Genomic DNA, 20,699 nt, shown 5'->3' with positions numbered 1-20,699 from the left:
AGAACTGGGCAGGGAGGATTCTAAAGGGCTATTATCTTCCTTCAGTGATTGGCTTTTGTAGTATAAGCACATTTGGCTGAGAACTAATGCTAACAGGAAATAGGCCCTAGCCTTGAAATTTGCCTAACTTTCCTCACAGGCTGCTGGAGTTGGCAATCAGGATTTTAGGTCAGGTCTGCTACAGATAAAGGCCCAGTGTAGATTTAGATCTAGTTCAAAGTCTGTGGGATGTTTGGCTGCAGGGTCTGAGTTTGGACTCATCTCTACCTGTAAGCCACAGGAAAGGCAAGTGCATAATCCCTTTAAAGGAATGGCCAAATATAACACCTCTGATTGATCTCTCTCAGTGCAGCTGAAAGAAACAAAGACAGATTTAAAATGCCTCCTCCCCCAAAAAAGAACATGAACTGCCCAGGAGCTCATTCTGAGACATTTTCATGGAGTTTTTAAGCATAAACATGAGCTCTGACTCAGTGACTAACTAAAGGAAATGAGTCATGAAAAAAGTGTGCTTAGTAAAAAAATCTGAGTGTCCGACTCTTTTAGCCAGTTTGTGTGAAAGCCTAAGCGACTGGATAGTATTTATATTGTATTTGCTGAAGAGAGCTAATGAAATAAGCTTGGAACCTGATAACTATACATTTCATCTTTAAAAAGCTATGTCTCATTATACAATACTGTGGCTCTCTGACTCTTATCCTTTATTCCACAGGGGAAATAGTCTTCTATTTTTGTCTGCGGCATTTCCAATATCTGCATGCGGCATACACACGTGGACTGACAGTCCTCTGTATAAGGCAGATGTTTTATTTTTGTTTTTTTTGTCTCTAAGCCCATAGATATTCAAAATTCCAGCAAAGTAAGATCAGGAACAGCTATATAATCATATAGCATCTCAGTCTATTAAGTTCATCATAGATTGATACATCAATAGTGTAAAAGTGACAGCAATGCATAGTTATTCAAGGCTACAGGAATTGGGCTATTCACATGCCCAATTTATTCATTTATGCTCACTCTAGCCTACAGTTGGATAACCATGATCATCAATCTGTTATTTCAATAATCAATCTAGGTTTCTATGAGCTCAAATAGAATATCCCTGGAATCCCAACAGCATGAATAAAGATCTCCTTTCAACATAAGGTGGTCCAGCACATTCCATTTCAAACTCCTCTCAGATGATGGCCTTCTAATCTTCTGCTGCCCTCCTGTATACCTGTCCCAGCAGGCACTGGATTGGAGCAGAATCTCCCTCCACTTCTTATTTTAAAAGGGAAACATTAACATGCAAAATCTAAAAGCCAAAACATTTCAGGAGTGTTTTATGACACATACTTATCATTTTTGCACCAGCTGTACATTCTGAACATATTTAATCCCGTATATCCCAGCATGCTTTTCAAGTGCGGCCACCTTTTATCAATATTAGAATTTTACATGACTAGTAAGCGACTACTACCTAGAATTAAGCCATTTCTGCTAAAAAGGAATCGAGTTCAGACTTTTCACATGGACTTGAACCTAGAAGACAGGCATCTAGTGGTGGTAAGAAGAGAGGCACCCTATTCATTTGAAAATTCAGAATTAACTGTTGCTGTAAGAGAAACCAACTCATGCATGTAATGCCTTCAGACTGTGGCTTCATGTTTTTCCTCACTAGAATTCTAACTACATCCATGAACATTCATCTAAAGCACAAACACATAGTGAAATGAATGTAACACGGACCATGCTACGCTGTGTGGGAAACACCCTGAGGTGCCAGTCAGCCCTGATCATTTCCTAGCCTCAGCTCACTCTGCTACAGAACATTTGCACCCTTATATATATGGAATTATCACTTGTGTTGCCACAGATCCAGAGGGTACCTCAGGGCTACAATCACACTGAAAGCATTGGGATTACAATAATTGTCATTCCACAAGAGACCGCTAGACTGTTGGGTCTGAGATCCTGCCTTTAGCAGTAATCTATAGAGGAAACATCAGAATAGGAAACCTACATACTTCTTGTCACACTGTGTGATGTTACACCATGTGTGGATGCAAGGAGGGAAATTCCTTACTTACCCTATGAGGAGAACACATATATTCCCAGGAGCGTGAGAATAAGTGTCATTTGTAACTAAAACCTAGCTAGTATAACTGTAGGTGCTATTCATAGTCATATAAAAAAAGACAAGCAATAAAAACTGTATGATCTAGCCTTTAAGTATTCTGTAAATAATTAATAATGATATATTACACCTAACATCTGTGGCATTAGAAGAAATCCCCTTGCTGAGTGGGTAGATATCAACTGCTGTATAAAAGAGGCAATGGAGGCAATAAATCCAGGCAGCATCTCCGAGATGAACAGGACCTGATTTAAAATGAAGGGCCAAGGGTGAGCAAAGAATTTAGAATATTTGACTAAATGACAGGTTGTACTTTGATGAACCCTTAAGAGATGATAAAATTCACAGATATGGTGCAGTTTGGGATAGAGGGAAAAGCAGATTTGTCTGTGCTCATGAGTTTCTTTCTTACATATATATCCTTCCCCAACTTCAAAACAGGGCAACAGTCATGGTGTCACTGCCCTGTGTCCTCCTCGCCCCATGCTACATACAACCACAGCTCAGACTGAGTGAAGAATCAAGGCCATTTTCTATAGACTACCAGTCCTATAGCTGGTCTTCCATGTCCACTTAACCTTTGCTTCGTCAGCTGATACAAACTATAAGGTTACCAATTAATACCAACTTTAGGCGGTAATCCTTACCTTTCCCTTGGGAATTAGATTGAGATTTACTCTCTTTTCACGTATAAACCATTAAACAACCATCGGAGGGTTAACAACTTTTGATTACTACTGACCTAGGCTGGACCTGTAAACAAATAGCTGAAAGTTTGTGTATCTCTTTACTAATGCCCAGGTTGTTCCAGTCCCTCATGATAATGTTTTGTTTCTCTCTTCAAAGGCCTTTTTTTTATTTTTTAAAGTTTTTCCAGAAAATAGTCTAGACCAGTGGTTCTCAAAGCCGGTCCGCTGCTTGTTCAAGGAAAGCCCCTGGCGGGCTGGACCGGTTTGTTTACCTGCTGCGTCCGCAGGTTCGGCCGATCGCAGCTCCCACTGGCCGCGGTTTGCCACTCCAGGCCAATGGGGGCTGCGGGAAGGGCGGCCAGCACGTCCCTCGGCCCGCGCAGCTTCCCGCAGCACCCATTGGCCTGGAGCCGCGATCGGCCGAACCTGCGGATGGAGCAGGTAAACAAACCGGTCCAGCCCACCAGGGACTTTCCCTGCACAAGCAGCAGACCAGCTTAGAGAACCACTGGTCTAGAGAATTGCTGGAACAGCAGTTAATGTAAAACTAAGCTAGGGCTACATCTCATTTAGAAAAAAAAATAGATGTGGTTGGGAAAAACTGAGACAGTTCTCTTGGAATTTTCCATTTAATTTTTTTTCCTGACCAGCCCTAGCGAATGCAAGTCAGTACAAATATGATCACGACGGGGAATTTATATTCACCTCAGCTCTTGTCATCCACCACACTGTTCTTCATCTTACTATCCTTCTCTGAAGCTCTTTCATTCTCATGGCTTGCATAACAGTCTGACTGGACATCCCTCCTAGCTTTTGTTGCCATAGAAGACCTCTTGTTGATGTCTTTATCTAGCTGCAGCTCAGTCTCATAACAGGCCTCCCTTGGCCAATTACTCCAGGTGGCTCTTAATAAGTTTACAATTTTCCCTATGTCAACAACTCTTCAGTAAGACCTTTTAAATAGATATGAAACTTGAATTTACAAAATATATTTCCTTTGAGTGTCTCCTTGATGCTAGGCTTCAGGGAGATTGTGCTTTTTAAGTTTTAAAATCTTTTCCCACTATTGATACTGTTCATTTTTATATCTAATATGTTTCTTACTCAGTCTTTAATGCCCCCCTTTTCCATTTTCTTTAATGTTTTAACTTCAATTTGCCCTGAAAAGTCACTTTGTAAAATTATGTTATTGGACTCTATATAAAATTTGCCCCATTTGCAAGTAAAAAAAGTTAGCTTATTTACATTCCCCTGCCAGTCCAATCAATTCACAGTCACACTGGACTCTTTCTATTGACATGTCACAGATTTGCCAACCCTGCTGGTTTTATAGCAAGTCTCACAATATTTGGTGTTTGTGAAGTTTGGCATCACACAATTACACCAAAATCTCAGCTTCCATTTAAAAAAAAGTTCCAGCTCTCATGGTTGCCGGGGGCTGGGGTGGGGGGGGGAGACAAAAAAAGAACTCCTTGAAAATACACTCCCAAAAGTCTCAGAAGCCAGAAGGCAAATAAACTCCAAGAGTGAAATTTGACTTCAATTATTTCACCCAAATTTCTTATTTTTAAAATATTGTGGCTTGGTGGTTGGGCTGGCTCATGATTTTTGAACACTTGGGCTTCAATACGGCTGTCAATAATAAACGTTCAATATGTCAACGTCAGACCTTTGGTGACATGACACCTATGAAACCCCATTGTCTCCAGATTATGCCCCAAGTAGGTTTGAACAGATGTCACTAAAGGCACAATCTGAAGGGAGACAATGGAGTAGCACTGGTATCTTGGAGTGTGTGTACACTGCAAACAAAAGACCCTTGGCAGTGAATCTCACGGCTCGGGTCAACTGACAGACATGCAGGGTTAGCGCTACCTGGCTAAAAATAGTGAGTTGACTGGGGTCTGAGACTGGCTTTTGCAGGTCTTTTTTTGCAGTGGAGACATACCTCTAGAGTTATATTCAGCCTGAAGACTCCTTACTGCTATGTGTGATTGGCAGGGGGTGCAGTGGGAGAAACAGTTTTAAACTATATCAAAGCCCAGGGTGAGCTTGCAGGCCTGGTAGTTAGAAAGAAGTAAGTATTTTTGTACTTGCAAATTGAGGAAAGTTTGCTAGGGAAATCAGCAAATCATGAATATGGAATACCACACGGCCATTCTCACGTGTTTTTCAGGTAGAATGACATTTTTAAGATGGTTTTTAGGGCCGGGAGTAGGTCTTTTTGTTCCACTTCAGTTCCAAAGAATGCCACACATTTCAGTTCTATCACTGAAAATGCTAAGTACTTACAGAATACATTTTAACGTGATGAAAAGCTTTAGAGTGAGGGCAGGACAATTTTGATATTCAGAAGATTATATTGCCAATTAAACTGATGTACTAGGCAATTAGAAGTGGTAAATCTACAGTAATTGGCCACCATGCTGAAGGAAGTAAATTCTATCCCTTTCTTTCACAAAGCCTCATTAGTTTACTCTTTCTGTGGATGTGGCCTAACAGCCTCTGTCTCCTTTTCTATAGTTGGAAACTGTTGTATTTTAGCAGTGATAGCCAACTACAGAAGGAAAGTGACATCCTTTGACTCTGTCTAGCAGATAAAAAATGATGGTTTGGTATTTTTATGTAATGTAAATGATTGAATAGAGCATAGTAAGTTTAGGCCTTACCAAGGTTTCCATCACTTCAAAAACTAAAGTAGTTTTTTAACAAAATTCTTAAATTAAAAGTAATTTCAATTAATCAGTACATGCTTGCTGCCAAAGTTTTAAAGAAAGTCAGACTACTGAATTGGTGGAAGCCACTGGCTAACCACCTGGAACCAACTTTTGACAGCAGTAGTCTCTTCTGCAAATGCAGAGAGAATAAGCTGAAATGAAGAAAATATTATACTTGTTCAGTTCAGTGACTAATTCATTCAAAGTTAGCAAACTGATTAGGAGTTGAAGAGGCAGGAAAGCTTGTTTTTCCTCTTCCAACTTGTGAATAAAAATGAGGTGTGAGGATGAAATCTACCAATTCTAAAATCTTGAAAGATATGGGGACCAAAATCAGTTCAATTAGCTAAATACAGATACTGCCTCCTTTAATAAAATCAGTTCATTTTTACTGCTAAATATGTTTTGATACAGAAGTTTATCAGTCCATTTAAAGGTGATTTTTAAAGTGTGCATTTTTAATGCATTCCAATTTTAATGCAAATAGAGCTTGACCCAAATCACAAGTAAAATGTTAATTTAGTAAGAAATGCATCACTCATTATTTTCTAACATAAACATGTAAACATAAAAATTCAAATAAGTATTTTAAGCTATATAATTGCTTAAATAAGCATATAGATACAATGTAGCCTCCTAGTTAGCAAAAAGTAGTAATAAGTAGCATAAATACTATATTTAGTTGCAATTAAACATGTTGTCATAGTTACCAACCAATGAGAATCAACCTCTCCTTAGTAAAAATCAAAACTGCGAAAAAGAAAAAAGTTTAAAACCAATTATTTAAATAAAGGTTTTTTTATTTAAAATAATAATAAGTTATTTGAATTGTTCTTTTTGTTTCAATTCACCCAGCCTGTTGTTCAACTTCAGTGACCTTTGCTCTCGCTTCAGAATAAAGTGAGTTTTGATTGGTTTCAGTTTCAATACAACTCCCACCATCCCGAAGAAGTCAGTAAGGTCAGTGTATAGGAATCACTTTACTTACAATTGTAATGCACCAGCTCTTGTTGAATACCCAGAGACAAGACAAAGAGATGGATAATGCTATATATGGTTGGACCATCAGTGGAATTTAGATATGCAGGATGTTCTTACCAGGTTGGAATAACAGTTCTATCCACTCTTCCAAGAAGCCCCATAGGATGGGTTCTAATGATCACAAGTGGTCAACACCTCCTCTTTCTCTCTCATCCAGCAGAAAGCAGTATGGTGCCCCCTAAAACCATAACTGGGGCATTGGTTCAGTATTAACTCAGAGAGCAACATCTCTTCCTGGAGCACCTGTGGGTGTTTTTGGAAGGGAGCCCTCCAACAAACAAATCTGACCAACCTTACTTAGTTTGAGAGCTCAAGGTTGTATGGCTGCAGGCTATAAATACCAGTCAGAGTGTGTCTATATTAGAAACACTACAGCGGCAGCACTGAAGCTGTGTCACTGTCACACAGACATTTACTACAGCGAGGAAAGGGGTTCTTCTGTTGCTGTAGTAAGTCCACCTCCCTGAGAGGCAGTAGCTAGGTTAATAGAAGAATTTTTCCACTGATGTAGCCCTGTCTATTTTGAGGCTTAGGTCAGCTTCACTATATTTCTCACGGGTTTGAGTTTGTCCATACCCCGAAGCAACATAACTAGGTCAACCTAACTTTCTAGTCTAGGCCAGCCCAATTTATCAGCTAAAAGAAACCCTTTGATCTCTTTTCATACAGAGTACAATTACTAGTTTCCCCCAACACCTTCATCCTGTGGCTCTTTCTTAGCAAGTATGTGTATGGATAAAGTGCTCATTACAAGCAAGACAACTGTGCTGATAAAAGTTACATAATCTGTTTTGTATGAATCTGGTAACTCACGTGCACAGTTGCACGTGGCATAGATGACAACCCAGAAGCTATTTATAAAAGCATCAACAGAGAACTATCTGAAAATTCTCTTTGTCAATACCTGGCTTCGCACAGATCCTTCCCATAAATCAACCACATCCTCATAATGAAAATAGAAATTTAATTATTCACAGGCATGTCCTTTGAGCTTTCTCTGATCTTTTTGTGAATGACTAAGAGCAGCTGGTGCACACAGAGTACACCATCTCTGCTGGCTGCCCTGTTAAAAGCAGTGACTCATCAACACATGACGTCAAACTCTCCACTCTTCTGAAATGGCAATAAATAAATAAATAAATGAAGTTTAATTAAGAAAGGGGAAAAAAGGCACCGGAACAAAACAGCCTGAACTTCCTCCCAAACAATCACTGCTTTGGTCATATATCATCCGAGTGGCCATGAAAAAAAAATCCAGCAAAAGAAGACTACACACATCTAGTTTGGTCTTTTGAGTGGGAGACTGCTTTTCTATTAAAGTGTCAGCTGATAAAACATCTTTCCTCACAAAAACTGGCTAATTACACAGTAGCTGTTACAAAATAGCATTATTCCCCTTGGTAAAACCCACATACATATTTTGCATGTGTATGCTTCATCTCTAAGTAGTGTTCAGTGTCTTCCAAGGGAGAATAACTCAAACAGAAGAAACTGATATAAGGAAGACTGAAAGCAGAATATAGTGACCGCTGTGTGCTTATAAAGAATTTTCATAAGATGGTTGCAGGATACCAGGTATCACAGATTTCAAGTAAGTAGTTCTACAGGCTCAAAATACACACAAGTGAGGGAGCCCTTACAAGAATATTATGAAGGATCAACAAATGCTTCATAATAAATGCAAAACACCTACCCTGCACTAGTGCAATATTAACTCAAAAAATGGGAGTTACAGTTGAATGCACAACCATTACTTCAGCCTCTTGTGCAAACATTAGGTTTTGATCCTGTTTCCATCAAAAGTCAGCAGCAAAACTGGTACTGCAAAGAACAGCATATGTAAGATGCAGATTCTTCTGCCAGAAAGGCTTGCTTTCCTGAATAAGAGTGGGGGCGTTTTGCATACAAAGATGATAAAGCCGTGGAAAGAGAAACAAATGAGATTCAGCCTTTATATAGGATTCTGTGTTGTCTGACTTCAAATTGTCTGAAAACAGAGCGTGTATCCACCACATTTGAGCCTCAGCCTCACTAAGATAATTTGAGCCCCAGCTCCCTTAGACAGTCCTTCACAACTAGAAAGCTTTCCCCTTTTCTTCAGACATGTAACTGTAATGCGGGGTGGGAGGCGAGAAGAGAGAGCTTCTGTCTGAAAGATGAATTTAGTTGTATTTCAGGGTTGCCTTGAAGGTAGTATTGCTTATAAACAGCAATTCACCAGTTCCTCAGAACAGTTATGCTAGAAGCAGGAGTACTGGAATTACTGGCTCAGTCTCTTCAGAGGGAGTCAAATAGGTTTGGAAAGATCAGAGAAGGTCTGAAAAGGCAGTATGGCACTGAGAAGTTAAGTGGTACACTAACGGTCACATTCTGTAACAGAACGCAAATGCCCTGATATGCACACATTTGCTTTTTCCTGCATTAGTCTGTCTCCAGTGTTTCTTGCTCAGGTTAATTGCATTAGTGTTTAAATGCAAGAACCAAGGATAATTGCCCAACCACATGGCAGTATCAGGATGTGTTTAATACTCAGTGCAGAAAACATGGCATCAGAACCAAGAGTTGTTGTTTAACAAAACTGATGCACACCTCCCCCAGTCTTTTGGTCACTTAGCAGAGATGCTTTTACAAGCTGACCTTTTAAGCACTAACTTCATTCTTAGTGCCATCCTCTCATAGATTTTCTACAATGCTATTTTCCTAGCAGCATTTGGAGCACTTGTATCCCTAGAGGTCAATGTGCTGTTTTCTCACTCCGAAAGGATATGAGGCTTTTCCCTGGAGGTTTCTGTCATAACCATGGACACTAGAGTCTCCACTAATGCTTTAGTAATGGCAATCCCAAAGGAAAATAAAAACCAAATAGGTCACTGACTTGGTCCCAGATCAGCATGTGCTTAATTTTAACCATGTACTTGGTACTTAAAAAGTGTGATTAAGCATCAAATCATGAAACCATCGGCCCGTTCACCTAACATATGCTTTGCACGAAGTGCTAATCTGATAACTAAAAGGTTAATCATCTCATTGTATGCCTGTGAAGTAGACTGGATTCCATGATTACTCATAATACGGTATCAGAGGTTGGGAACCATACTAGGAAGCGTGAAAACTCAGAAGGGCAAGCCCCTTCCCAGAATTTACAGGTGAAAGAGATAAAACGTTTAATCTCTAGGAGGGCAAAGGAAAGGGGTAAGTATACAAACCAAGCAATCAGAGGGAGGAGGGGCACATGCATACTTGATTCCAGATCTTTATTTTTTTCTGGTGGGGGAGCGGACTGAGTAGGAAATGACAGAGGGAGGGAGTAAGTAGGACTTGGGGGCGGGGGGAGAGAATGACTGAAGAGGAAGAGGGAGGATGGAAAGGAACATGGAGGGCAGAGAGGGAGACCAGCCAAGGAAGGACTTAGGAGGGTGGGGGGAAGCAGGAGGAGATTGGAGAAAACAATATGCTAACAAATAAAAGTCATCCTTAGTTCCCTGTTGAGCTCACTCACCTCCAAGGGCTGTGAAGGTTGGTGTCCCTGGATGGGACCTCTCCCTTCCCCCCCACCATTGCTGTTCCTGGGACAGGTTCTCCTTTGCTTCTCCCATCCCAGGTGGTGGGGAAACTTGTTGAACCCTGAAAGCGGATGCCTCCAGAGGTCTGTTGCTAAGGAAGAACTTGCTGCTTCTGGGGATTAGCACCAGCCCCAGGAGATCAGGCTTTGCTTTCTCCTTGCCATGTGACCAGGGAAGAGGGGAGTGCTGGTGTACCACAGAATTAGCTCCAACATCTCCCCTAAGCAGAAGTGTTATTGTTTTTTATGATTGGTGATATCCCAGCTTTGCTTGTTTTGTGGCTGATCGGACATCACTTTGCAAAACGAAGGGAGCAGGAGTTAAATTTCTACTCATGAACCGCCCCTCCAGAGCTTCACCACAAGGCCAGGGCCTCTCTTTAGTCAAATACCTCCTTCTAGTGAGTCTACTTCTTCTGTAGTGCTGACTAGACATTAGCTGCTTAAGACATTTGATTATTAAATCAAGAACAGCCGTCACTCCTTCATTCTGTGGACTAGCCTTCACTGAGCAGTCACACAATCTGGGCCCTGTCTCATCTCTCGTGACACATCACAGCTCTCTTGTTGCTATTCACACACACACTTTGTTGGGGGCATGGCTGAAGTAAGTCAGCAAGCTTTCGGTGGCAAGGATGACTTCTTCCTTGAACTGAGGTATCTAGCATAGTAAAATGAAGTGGGCCACACTCATAGGGAGCTGTCCTGGTGCTGAACCCCACTTCTCCACCAGGACTGTCATTCAGAGACAACGTTGCTCCTGCTTTGACTTCCGTGTGCAATCTCCATTCCCCACAGCAGAAGGAAACAAATATCTGCTGCAGGGAGTGGGGATGCAGGAAGAAGGTTGCGTCTCTCCCTGATCTTCAAGCATGGTAATTCCCACTGCTGCTTGCCGCAGTGCAGGGATCGCCAGGGTCCCAATGCAAAGGAAAACATGACTGAGCTCAACTGGAGTGCTTTACTGAATCCCCAGAAGGACTGTGCTCTAGAGAATCTTTTAACTTAGCCCTTCCAGTCACAGGAGCCAGACCAGCCCTGTGCAGAAGGGGAAAGTTCACCAGAAAATACCATAGATTTCCCCTTGTATTTTCTAAAAAGAGGTTACCAGAAATGGATGAGATGTTTTAAACTTTGGCTGCACAAAGCCTTGATTTCATTTAAAACACCTGGCTATGAAAAGAGCTTCAGCATTGCTATACTGCATCCTAGCTTTAGGAAGCCTCTGCCTTTATTTATTTGACTAGCTATGGGTTGCTTATCATTGCCTTGACCATGTCTCACTTTACCTACTGTATCACTCAAAAATACAGCCACTTTTAAAGCTTTAGCTTTCTTCCCCTCCCCGCAATCAACTCCCCAGGCTATTGCTGCTGCAAACAGTTCTCCTGCCTTATGTTCAGGAAAAAAATGACCATGGAACTGTCTAAACAAATCTATGCCCTGTATTCACTATTTTACCTGCTTAATTCTAAGTAAACTTTTACTCCTATCACTCTAAAATCAACACTTATGGGAGAGTGAACTGAAGTCTGCTGCCTCACACATCAAATGATGGACCTAAATTCCAAGGCCCCAGTTCAACCAAGCACATAATCACGTTTAACTTCAAGCCTGCATTAATTCCCATCAAAGTCAGCTGGGCTACTCATATGTTTAAAGGTAAGCCTATACTGAAGAGATTGGCCTTACTGCCAGGCTGTTATTAGCAGTTAGATATAGCTAGAAAATGGAGGAGGAGAAGAATTTTTCTAGAATTGCATTTTTGGTTTTCCAACAATTTATTCTTCATCTCCCTTGTCTAACCAGCGCTATTAGTTAGCCAACAGTGAACATGGCTTGAATATCAGCTCCTAGGGTAAGTTTGCAGGGTTGGGGCTTTTGGATGGTGGGGGGGCAGGCACAGAAATCTCTTTATACTTCAACACTGTGCATATTACATGGAAATCAGACATTAAGCACAGAATCCCACAATGCTATCTTTAGAATGCTGTTTCAGAGTACAACCAGATTAGGTTTGCTTTGATTATTTTTCAGCTTTATTGGGACAGTGCTGTTATCCTAAACTTTGTCATATTTTCCCCAGCGTAATCCAGTTGGGAAGCCATTAAAATGACTTGCTCTTTTGTTTGTTACCTTTTAAATCTGTTTTCTCATGTTTCATTCAGTCCTCTGCACACACTCACTTTTCTGACAGCAGTAGATTTACAATCCATTCTTTACCTAGTGTTTTGGATAAGGCCAAAATATCAGTTCCACAAGTTTAAATTTATCCCATCAATTGCAAGAGACATGATGGGAGGGAACAGCATCCACTAAAGCCAGCAGGAAACGGATTGTGAGAGCCCTACTCCAAAGACCAGAATCCCTGTTATCCCTTAGTCATGGACAATATTTCCTGGAAATATTCTGTCTTGATTCCATAATCAGCAATCATTTTACAGCCTCACCTGGCACTCTTGTTTTAGCTCTTCTCATGGAAAGTTCCTGAACTGAGATCTTCTTTTGTTTATTTCCTTCAGCGCTACTCCCCAGCACACTGTTCTCCCAGGACCCTTTTCCAACCTCTTCAAAGTAATAAGTGTGACTGTGACAGGCCAGATGCCAGCTCATGCCAAAGCCAATTCACTTGTGTATAATATAGATCAAAGTGATTGTTACATTCATAAGAGTATATTTGGTGTTTAAACTTCATGAAAACTAGTGAGATGTTATTTGCATTGTTTTCACTTAAATCTATATCCTGTTATAATGTAGTATAGTAGTAAAAATTTACATTGTGTTTACTCCTGTAGTTAAATAACCCCATCAAAGGAGAAAGAAGTCTTGTGGAATACAAATGAAGAACTTTAACAGAGAAGTGCTCATTTCAAAACATTTGGTCATTGTGTGTGATGATTGGAGGTCAAAGATTCAAAAAGCATTCCTCCTCAACCTGTCATCCAAGGAAAAGCCCACCTGGGTAGTGACACTATCAGCTTGTTTTCTGTGAGAAGCTAGAAGAATGGATTCAAAGAGCCTTCATCTCTGGACTAGTTGGCCTCTTACAGGGAAGTGTACCAGATGCAAAGTGGAGTTCATTAGAGACAATCTGGGAACCCTGAAAAGACTTTTGGGAAACTGGCTATTTATTACATCAGTATCACCATTTGGGATTATAAACTGACTCACCTGTTAATATATTTCAAATGCTTTAGCCTCTCAATAACTCTCCTTTATCCAGCATTAGCGGAAAGTAATTCTTGCTGGATTCGCAAAAAGAAAAGGAGTACTTGTAGCACCTTAGAGACTAACAAATTTATTAGAGCATAAGCTTTCGTGAGCTACAGCTCACTTCATCGGATGCATTCAGTGGAAAATATCAATACCTGGATTGATACAGGTGTAACTGAGTACTCAGTATGAGCTTATGTATGTTGAAATGTTCGGGGTCAAGTAGCAGAGATGGAGCTTGTTACTAGAAAGACATCAGCTCTACTTAAAGGGGTCACCTATGCTGTTAGCTCTAGTAAGGGGCAGATCTCCAGCTGCTGTAAATTGTCATAGCTCTGTTAATTTCAGTGGAACAATTTATACCAGCTGAGGATCTGTCCTGTGTGTATGAACATGTCTTTTTTATAAAGATCAAATACAGAAATGATTTTGTTGGAAATTCTTGTTTTCTAACTTTTTTAATTTTTTGTATATTAAAACATCCTGTTATGAAAGCTGTTATCCTTCTTTCTTTTAATAGATAAGCCAGTGGAATTTAGAATAAATGTAACTTCATTGTATCATCATAAACATTGGTCTTTTTTAGGGTTTGCTGAATAGTTACATCATTTCTTTTAGCCTGGATCCCATTAGTCATAGTCTGAGTCAATAGGTTTCCATGACAGCAAGTTTCTGTGCAATGCAGCAATTCATTCTTTATTTCGCTTCCATTGATATATTTCAACCTCGACCTTATAAAAATTTCCTTTATCAAAAGTCATTTAATACAACAACTGGACTTTATTTATACATGATATTGCTAAAGAAAACATACACTATTGAATTCAGTAAAGGTTGCCAAATTCTCCACATTTTCTTTCCAGAAAGATGCTTTTTACCTGGTTCTACCTCACAGATTTCTGGCAGCAGTTAGCCCCCTTTCCCCCACCCCATGTCAGGCATTCACTTTGTAATGAGCTCCAGCTGGGTGGATCCCTGTGCTCATGCAGAGCCCCCAAATCTCCACTAGCATCTGAAGCTGTGCTTTAAAAAAAAATTCAAAACATATTTGTTGAAGACTAGTAGAATTTTAATGACCAGCATAGGCAGGGGATTTTTGCTCCTGAAGAATTGTTTTCAGTCCTATTATTTTCAATGAGAATGGTGCATCTAAATCACATAGGGCAGCTCTGAAAATCTCAGCTACAGTATTTAGCTTTTATTCTTTCTTCATAAATCATTTCTCCCCCACCCTCTGATCTCCTTATTGTGTTGTATTTCTTCTATACAAGATAGTGCTCAGCCATACATTTCCTGTTGGAAGGACCATAAAATAAATAACCAACCATTAATTCAGTCCTCATACTCATCTCGCCAACAAATATTTTCAAAAGCCAAAACTGGACCCAAACATTAAATATTTTCCCTCCTGGTTGTTGGTTGTTTTTTTAAAAGAGTACACATTTCATAGACTTTGTTTCACATAGCCTTTTTCTTTTTTTTGCGGGGGGGGGGGGGTGCAGCTCCATTTGAAAGGGCCTTTTGTTAAACACATGCTTTGTAGGAAGTAGCCTATCAAGGTGATTCCCACCCAGATATGTGTAAACAGTCAATATACTTCAATGAGCTAGAAACTGAGGAACAAAATACCAACCACAAATTCAGTGACAACTAATAAGAATCCATGAGATTTCATGAGGTCTTGCAATACTTGGGCACCCTCCCCCGCACCCAATTGCATTTAATTGTCAGTTGTTAATACGGAAATATATCTGTTATTGATATCTAACTCTAACTGCCCTGCTACACTCATTGATGCCCCAACCCACCAGTCACAATTAGCTGCATAGCAGAGAACCAGCCCTGTCACCACTGGTAGGTGAACAGATCACAGGAAGAATCCCACAGGCAGAGAATGCTAATAAGAAAATGGAAAAGCTTATAGTCAACACAGCCAGCAACAGCAAAGAAAGAAATCTATGCTAAAACATGCCCGTGTTGAATGGTTATTTTGAAGCTATATGAGCGCTAAGCTCTTCAGTATGGAGAATTCAGATAACTGCATTTTATCTTGGTATTTAGGCTGGTTATTACAAGCAGTATTTGTATTACTTATCTCCTGTTTTATTGATAACTGTTTGATAATCAGTCAGTAATGACACCAAACAGTCTCTCATAGACTTAGTAAAGTTTAAATCGGACATTTTCTATTGGATGGAACGTACAGAGAGATTGAAATTTAGTAGGGTAACTACCAATACTGTCAAATTGGGCAACACTAAGACAGTTGTAATTTTGTACCTTGGCTATTTTAAGAATAACCAAGATCAAATCTAATACGAGATATTAAGGCTCCAACCCTGCAATACACTGAGTGCAGCCCAGTCCCTGCATCTGTATAGGGTCCCTTTGAAGTGGGGCTCTCTGTAGGAAGAGGGACACCCCTACCCACAAAGCATTGCAGCATAGGGCCTAAAAGTGATTCTACAATGTATTTGGGATTTTTTGCTATTATGTAACAATATGAATTAAGTCATCTGAGTTACTGACACTGTACAGAAAGTGAAATAAATCTAACGTTCCATAATCCTTCTGAAAAATAACGTGTTCCAATTCCATCCAGTTGTAACCCACCTATACCATTCTAAATAGGGTCTCGTCCTCTTTGTTGTTTAAAACCTTCATATGCTGATAGCTGTAGACTTGTGCCTCCCCATTAATCATTACTTAGCCACACCATGTGGACAAAGTTCGGCTCCTAGCACCAGTGGAAAGTAGCTGGTTTCCATCTGCTGATGAGTTCACAGCAGGCCAGAGAGCTAGGCATTTGCAGCCTCTATTGTTCCCACTCTGTAGGCCTTGTGTACAGGGTATATTGGTGGGAAGGGACTGAGGCTGGAGCACACTGCACTTCAGCAACCCTCAGCTGGCCCCTTGGGGAGCTGCAGTTAGCTAGCATAAACCCCAGCACCTCATGAAGTGCTAATCTATGCAGTGTCTATAGCATGTCTAGGGTAGATGCAACCTGACAGTAAGGGAGCCACAAACAGCCTTCTTGCAGTCCCCCAAACTGGGCATGGCAGAGAATTTGGGCCACATTATTTAACTCAGATATGATGATGATATGGGCTATACAAGCACCTAACTCTCTACTAGTGAGATTAATACTTCTTCATAAGCATCCCTCCAGGTCTCTTATTATTATTGCTACACGGGATAAAGTAAAGCAGTAGGTGAAGCCTTATGTTCCTTCTTAGAATGACCATAAGGGCCAGATTTTGATATTACTGAATCAGTGTAAGAGTATCTTAGCCATTTAGCTGCTCCATTTGATCTCACTGAGACTGCTTGAGGAATAAAGTACTAATCAATGTGAGTAAGAGTATCACAAATTGGCATAAAATAAGTGAGAAGAAAGGAAACTAATTATGATTCAAAGTTAAAGTCACTTAATCTGAATAGCCAGTATTTTAAAAGATCTGTATACAGTATGAACTGATTTAAAAATACTGAATTTATTGTTAAATTCCTGCATTTCAAACCACGATGAAATAATATGCAGTCACCCAGTTTCACGTACTTGAATGTTAAAACCAGTGTTCTGAAGCTATTTAAAGCCTTCAGTGTTTTCATTTTTTCCATGGTATTGGAAGTATCACTTTGACATCAATATGGAGAAAACAGATGGCTACAGTAATGAACAAGTGAGCAGTATGATACTACCAACTGACTAATCACAAGTTTGACTAACAAATTAGATAACAGACAGAAAAGAAGTGGGCTGGTAATTAACAAAGTTGGTGCTGTATGTCAAAGTATTTAGAAAACCAGTAAGATACAAATAGACTCTGAAGGGGGTAGCAGTGAAATATTTAGAATAATAATTCAAGAAGTTTAATGATGAAAAAGGAACTGAAATATGGCTTTTACCATAGTGCCAAGAAGATTAGAAGTGAAGGAGAAAAAAACCATACATTATTGGGGAAATCAAACCTGTACTTTTTGGTGACAAATACACAGAGATTAAAGAATTCCCTAAATTATATAGAAGACAATTTCATAATTTGGAAAGGCTCTAGAGAGGAATAATGTGATAAAATAGAGAAAAGAAAATTTAATAACTAGGAAAAAGTCTCTTAACTTAGAAGCCTATTAGAATGAAATAATCACTCAAGTGATGAGAGTTCAGTCAAACTACAGACAGGTCAAAGCACTCAAGATCAACCCAAAGGGAAAAAATACATCATTGGAAGGAAACTAGACAAGGCAACATGCTATTTTTTTCCCCTCTCCTGAAATGCTTTATCAAAACATTATTATAAAGTTAGTCCAAATATTTGATTCTTCTCATCTCTCTTGTTATTCTTGGTCTCTTCCATCTTTGTGTAGTCTGCAAAATTACAATGGGGTTTATTATAGTGTCCATTCTTATCAACATTAGGCCACTTGCAACTTTTAAGAAACAGGCTAATCTCTATGTGTATGTCAACTTTGGACAGGCTAGTTTTCAGGGGACTGTGCTGGAGAGGAGTAGCCATTTCTGGACACTAAAAGGTATAGTAAGCTGGTACTCGAGGGAGGAGTAAATTCCACCAGACACCAACAGTCCCTCTTGCCAGGACTAATCTCTCCCTCTCAAGACCTGCCCTCCCAGTGGGGTCTATCAGTCAGTCTCTTCTTTGGTCCGAGGATCTAACAAGGGGGAAGGTTATACCAGAAGGTCAGGCTGGGGTGGGGGAAAAACATGGAAATAAATAAGCCATCAGAACATAACAGCAGAGAGGGCTCTAACAGCCACATAGAAACATGAAGGGCATAGAAGATCACAGAATCCTACTTAGACTAGGAATGTGGGCTTCTAGTACTAAGTGGAGGTGGTGTGCTTAGGGGGTGGAAGAGCTCTCCTTTTATTGGGTGGAAGAGCCGGTGGTAGAAGGAAGATAGTACTCCTACTAGGAAGTGGCAGGAGAGGGTGAGCTGAAGAGATGCATATGCATTTTAAGTGTTAACACGTCTTCAAAGCAGACTCCATAAAAAAAACAACTCAGCTTTTAAGAAAAATTATTAGTATTAGACCAGAATAATCATTACATTCAAAAAATATACTATTACAAAAGTATACTGATGCAATCAGTGATGGATCAAAACTAGTATAAATATCTTTTGCAAATATTTTCTGAGACTGAAAAAGTTCATAGCTAAAAGCCATTGTATAAAACTAGTTTTTAAGTCTAGGAGGAGGATAGTGGCTAGATTAAGTGTAATAACAGTTTTAAGAAACTCCTATGTAGAACAATATACACTACTGGAGCTGACCTTCATTTTGACTACTACACAAATCCCTTTAGTTATTGGTTTTTGGTATTTCTCAGAGGATCTGGCACATAGAAAAGCAATTTCAACAAGTGAATTTTACAGATAGTAAGCAGCATCTCTGTCCCTCCAGGAGATTTTAAAGTTAAAATGCAGGTTTGTTCATATATTCCTCCATTGTCTGGAAAAAAAAAAAATAGCAAGTGAGGTATTACAGATTGTAAAATACTACGAAATACAGTAAGGACCTGACCTGTTCCCATTGAACAGGGTTGGAATTTTTTATTGATTTCCATCAGATCCAGGCCCTGTGAACAAACACTAATCAATTAAATAGCTACAATAATAATACTTTAAAACCCAGTTAGACTGAACATCTAACTTGCACATGTAGTTGCCATATCTAGCTGGCCTTTTGTACGTGCCACTACTGCAAGCTGGTGGGCTCCTCAACAGCCCAGGAAAGAACCAGTGTCTTGCCCATGCCTCCCTCAGGCCCTTGCTCCAGGGCAGAGAGTATTCTTCAAACACAAAAAAAAGCTTTTCCTTTGACCAAAGCAGACGCCTTTCCCCTTGCCTCTCACCCCACCCCCTTTCAATCCATGCTGAGTTATGCACAGGCCACTCAACCCTCTCCTGCTGTTTCACCCTGTTACCCCATGAGCATGTGCAAATACCAGCTTGTACTGAAAAAAGCCGGCAGGGAAAAAACTGCAAAGGGCCTATTCACTTAGTATTTCCCTAACTAGTTCTACCAGCCTCATTTTTTCCACGCTAATGATCATCCTGAAAACAGAATCACCCATAGCGTTTGCCAGTTCTTACCATTCTCGGCTCCTCAGATAATTTACAATGTAAGAAAATGAAGTTCATTCCTGCAGGTTTTTGAATACAAGTCTCACACCTATTCCTTGTAGGAACCATTACGTGGTCTAGTTGTGGGCAAAGTGGAGGTTACCAGCACATACTTGTGCTGATTTTGATATGACCATGTAGGTCATCTGTCAATTTATTAGTGAAACAATTTAAAAAAAAAACCAAATAAACTTAAACATTCAGGCTCTCTACCTTGACGTGTTAAACATCATTTAAAAATTATATAAAACAAATCCTTAATGCAGTGTCTAATATCTAGCAACTGACATGACTGATTAACAACCATTCTCCTTGCAAAGTAGCCAGGGATAGCATATGAATAACTTAACACCATATCACAGGATGCCAGAGGGTTGAACTAAGAGTATTATATGTTGCCACCTTTTGTAATTATACATTTTGTACCTCATAGTACTAAACTTCAGACATGTTGGGATATCAAACACTAGTCCTGTCAGACAAAACAACTGTAGTGAGGTGTGCGCCTCTGCTGTCTGCCTCTGCCTTACCTCTTGTAACATATCAGAATCTTCTATGGCTTTCACTGCTGATTTCTTTGATGTTTCTTGTATTTCTCCACCCATTATAAACTCATCAAGAATAAAATAAGCCTTTTCAAAATTAAAGATAATATCCAGCTCGCACACCTGATGAAGCAAAATACACATTTAGGCACAATATTATAGAATTATATGTATTAGCATTCCTAGAGCATACAGATTGCCAAACCTATTCAACGTATGCACTCTTGTGGCAGACAGTAAAGAAAGAAATAGAAATACGAATATTAAATGATATCACAACTTCAGCTCTAGTGAAATCATATTCTTCTCTGCACAGAGACCAAGTATAAACAGATTTGTTTAAACACTCTGTTACAGAATACTTATAAAAAGTCGTTTCATGGAGTAAGACATATTCCCTGCCCCAAACATCTTACAGTCTCTGACAGACCAAAAACAAAAAGACAATGGAAGACACAGCACAATGACTTATGTTAAGGAGGAGTCAGATAAATCAACTGCTCAAGAGAACATGGTAGAAAACATTCATAAAAGGGGGTCTCCTGTAGCACCTAATGCCTCCAATGGACCATCTCCATGTCCCCTGGCTCATATCACCCTCATTATGCCCCCCACAACCACCACGACCCTGCTGATCTCTTGCCTTCATGCAATGTTTTTTGTTGC

The 20,699-nt window shown here is 39.9% G+C and overlaps 1 protein-coding gene across 2 annotated transcripts in view; it reads right to left on the bottom strand.

The window, feature by feature from the left end:
- The window catches only part of AP1S3 (adaptor related protein complex 1 subunit sigma 3), a 53,619-nt gene that overhangs the window by 17,011 nt on the left and 15,909 nt on the right, over window positions 1–20,699 (bottom strand). The window contains exons 4-5 of one of the 2 annotated variants that reach the window (XM_074963932.1): window positions 20,019–20,156; window positions 14,834–18,814 (exon numbers count right to left, since the gene is read on the bottom strand). In XM_074963932.1, coding sequence (XP_074820033.1) covers window positions 18,779–18,814; window positions 20,019–20,156 — 174 coding nt within the window. In that variant the 3' untranslated portion in view covers window positions 14,834–18,778. Of the gene's footprint in view, window positions 1–14,833; window positions 18,815–20,018; window positions 20,157–20,699 lie in introns of those variants that run through there. The other variant, XM_074963931.1, reaches the window with a different exon arrangement.

Source organism: Natator depressus, chromosome 9, assembly GCF_965152275.1.
Source record: "Natator depressus isolate rNatDep1 chromosome 9, rNatDep2.hap1, whole genome shotgun sequence".
NCBI classification, from domain to species: Eukaryota; Metazoa; Chordata; order Testudines; family Cheloniidae; genus Natator; species Natator depressus.
This window is presented reverse-complemented; position numbering and strand designations above follow the sequence as displayed.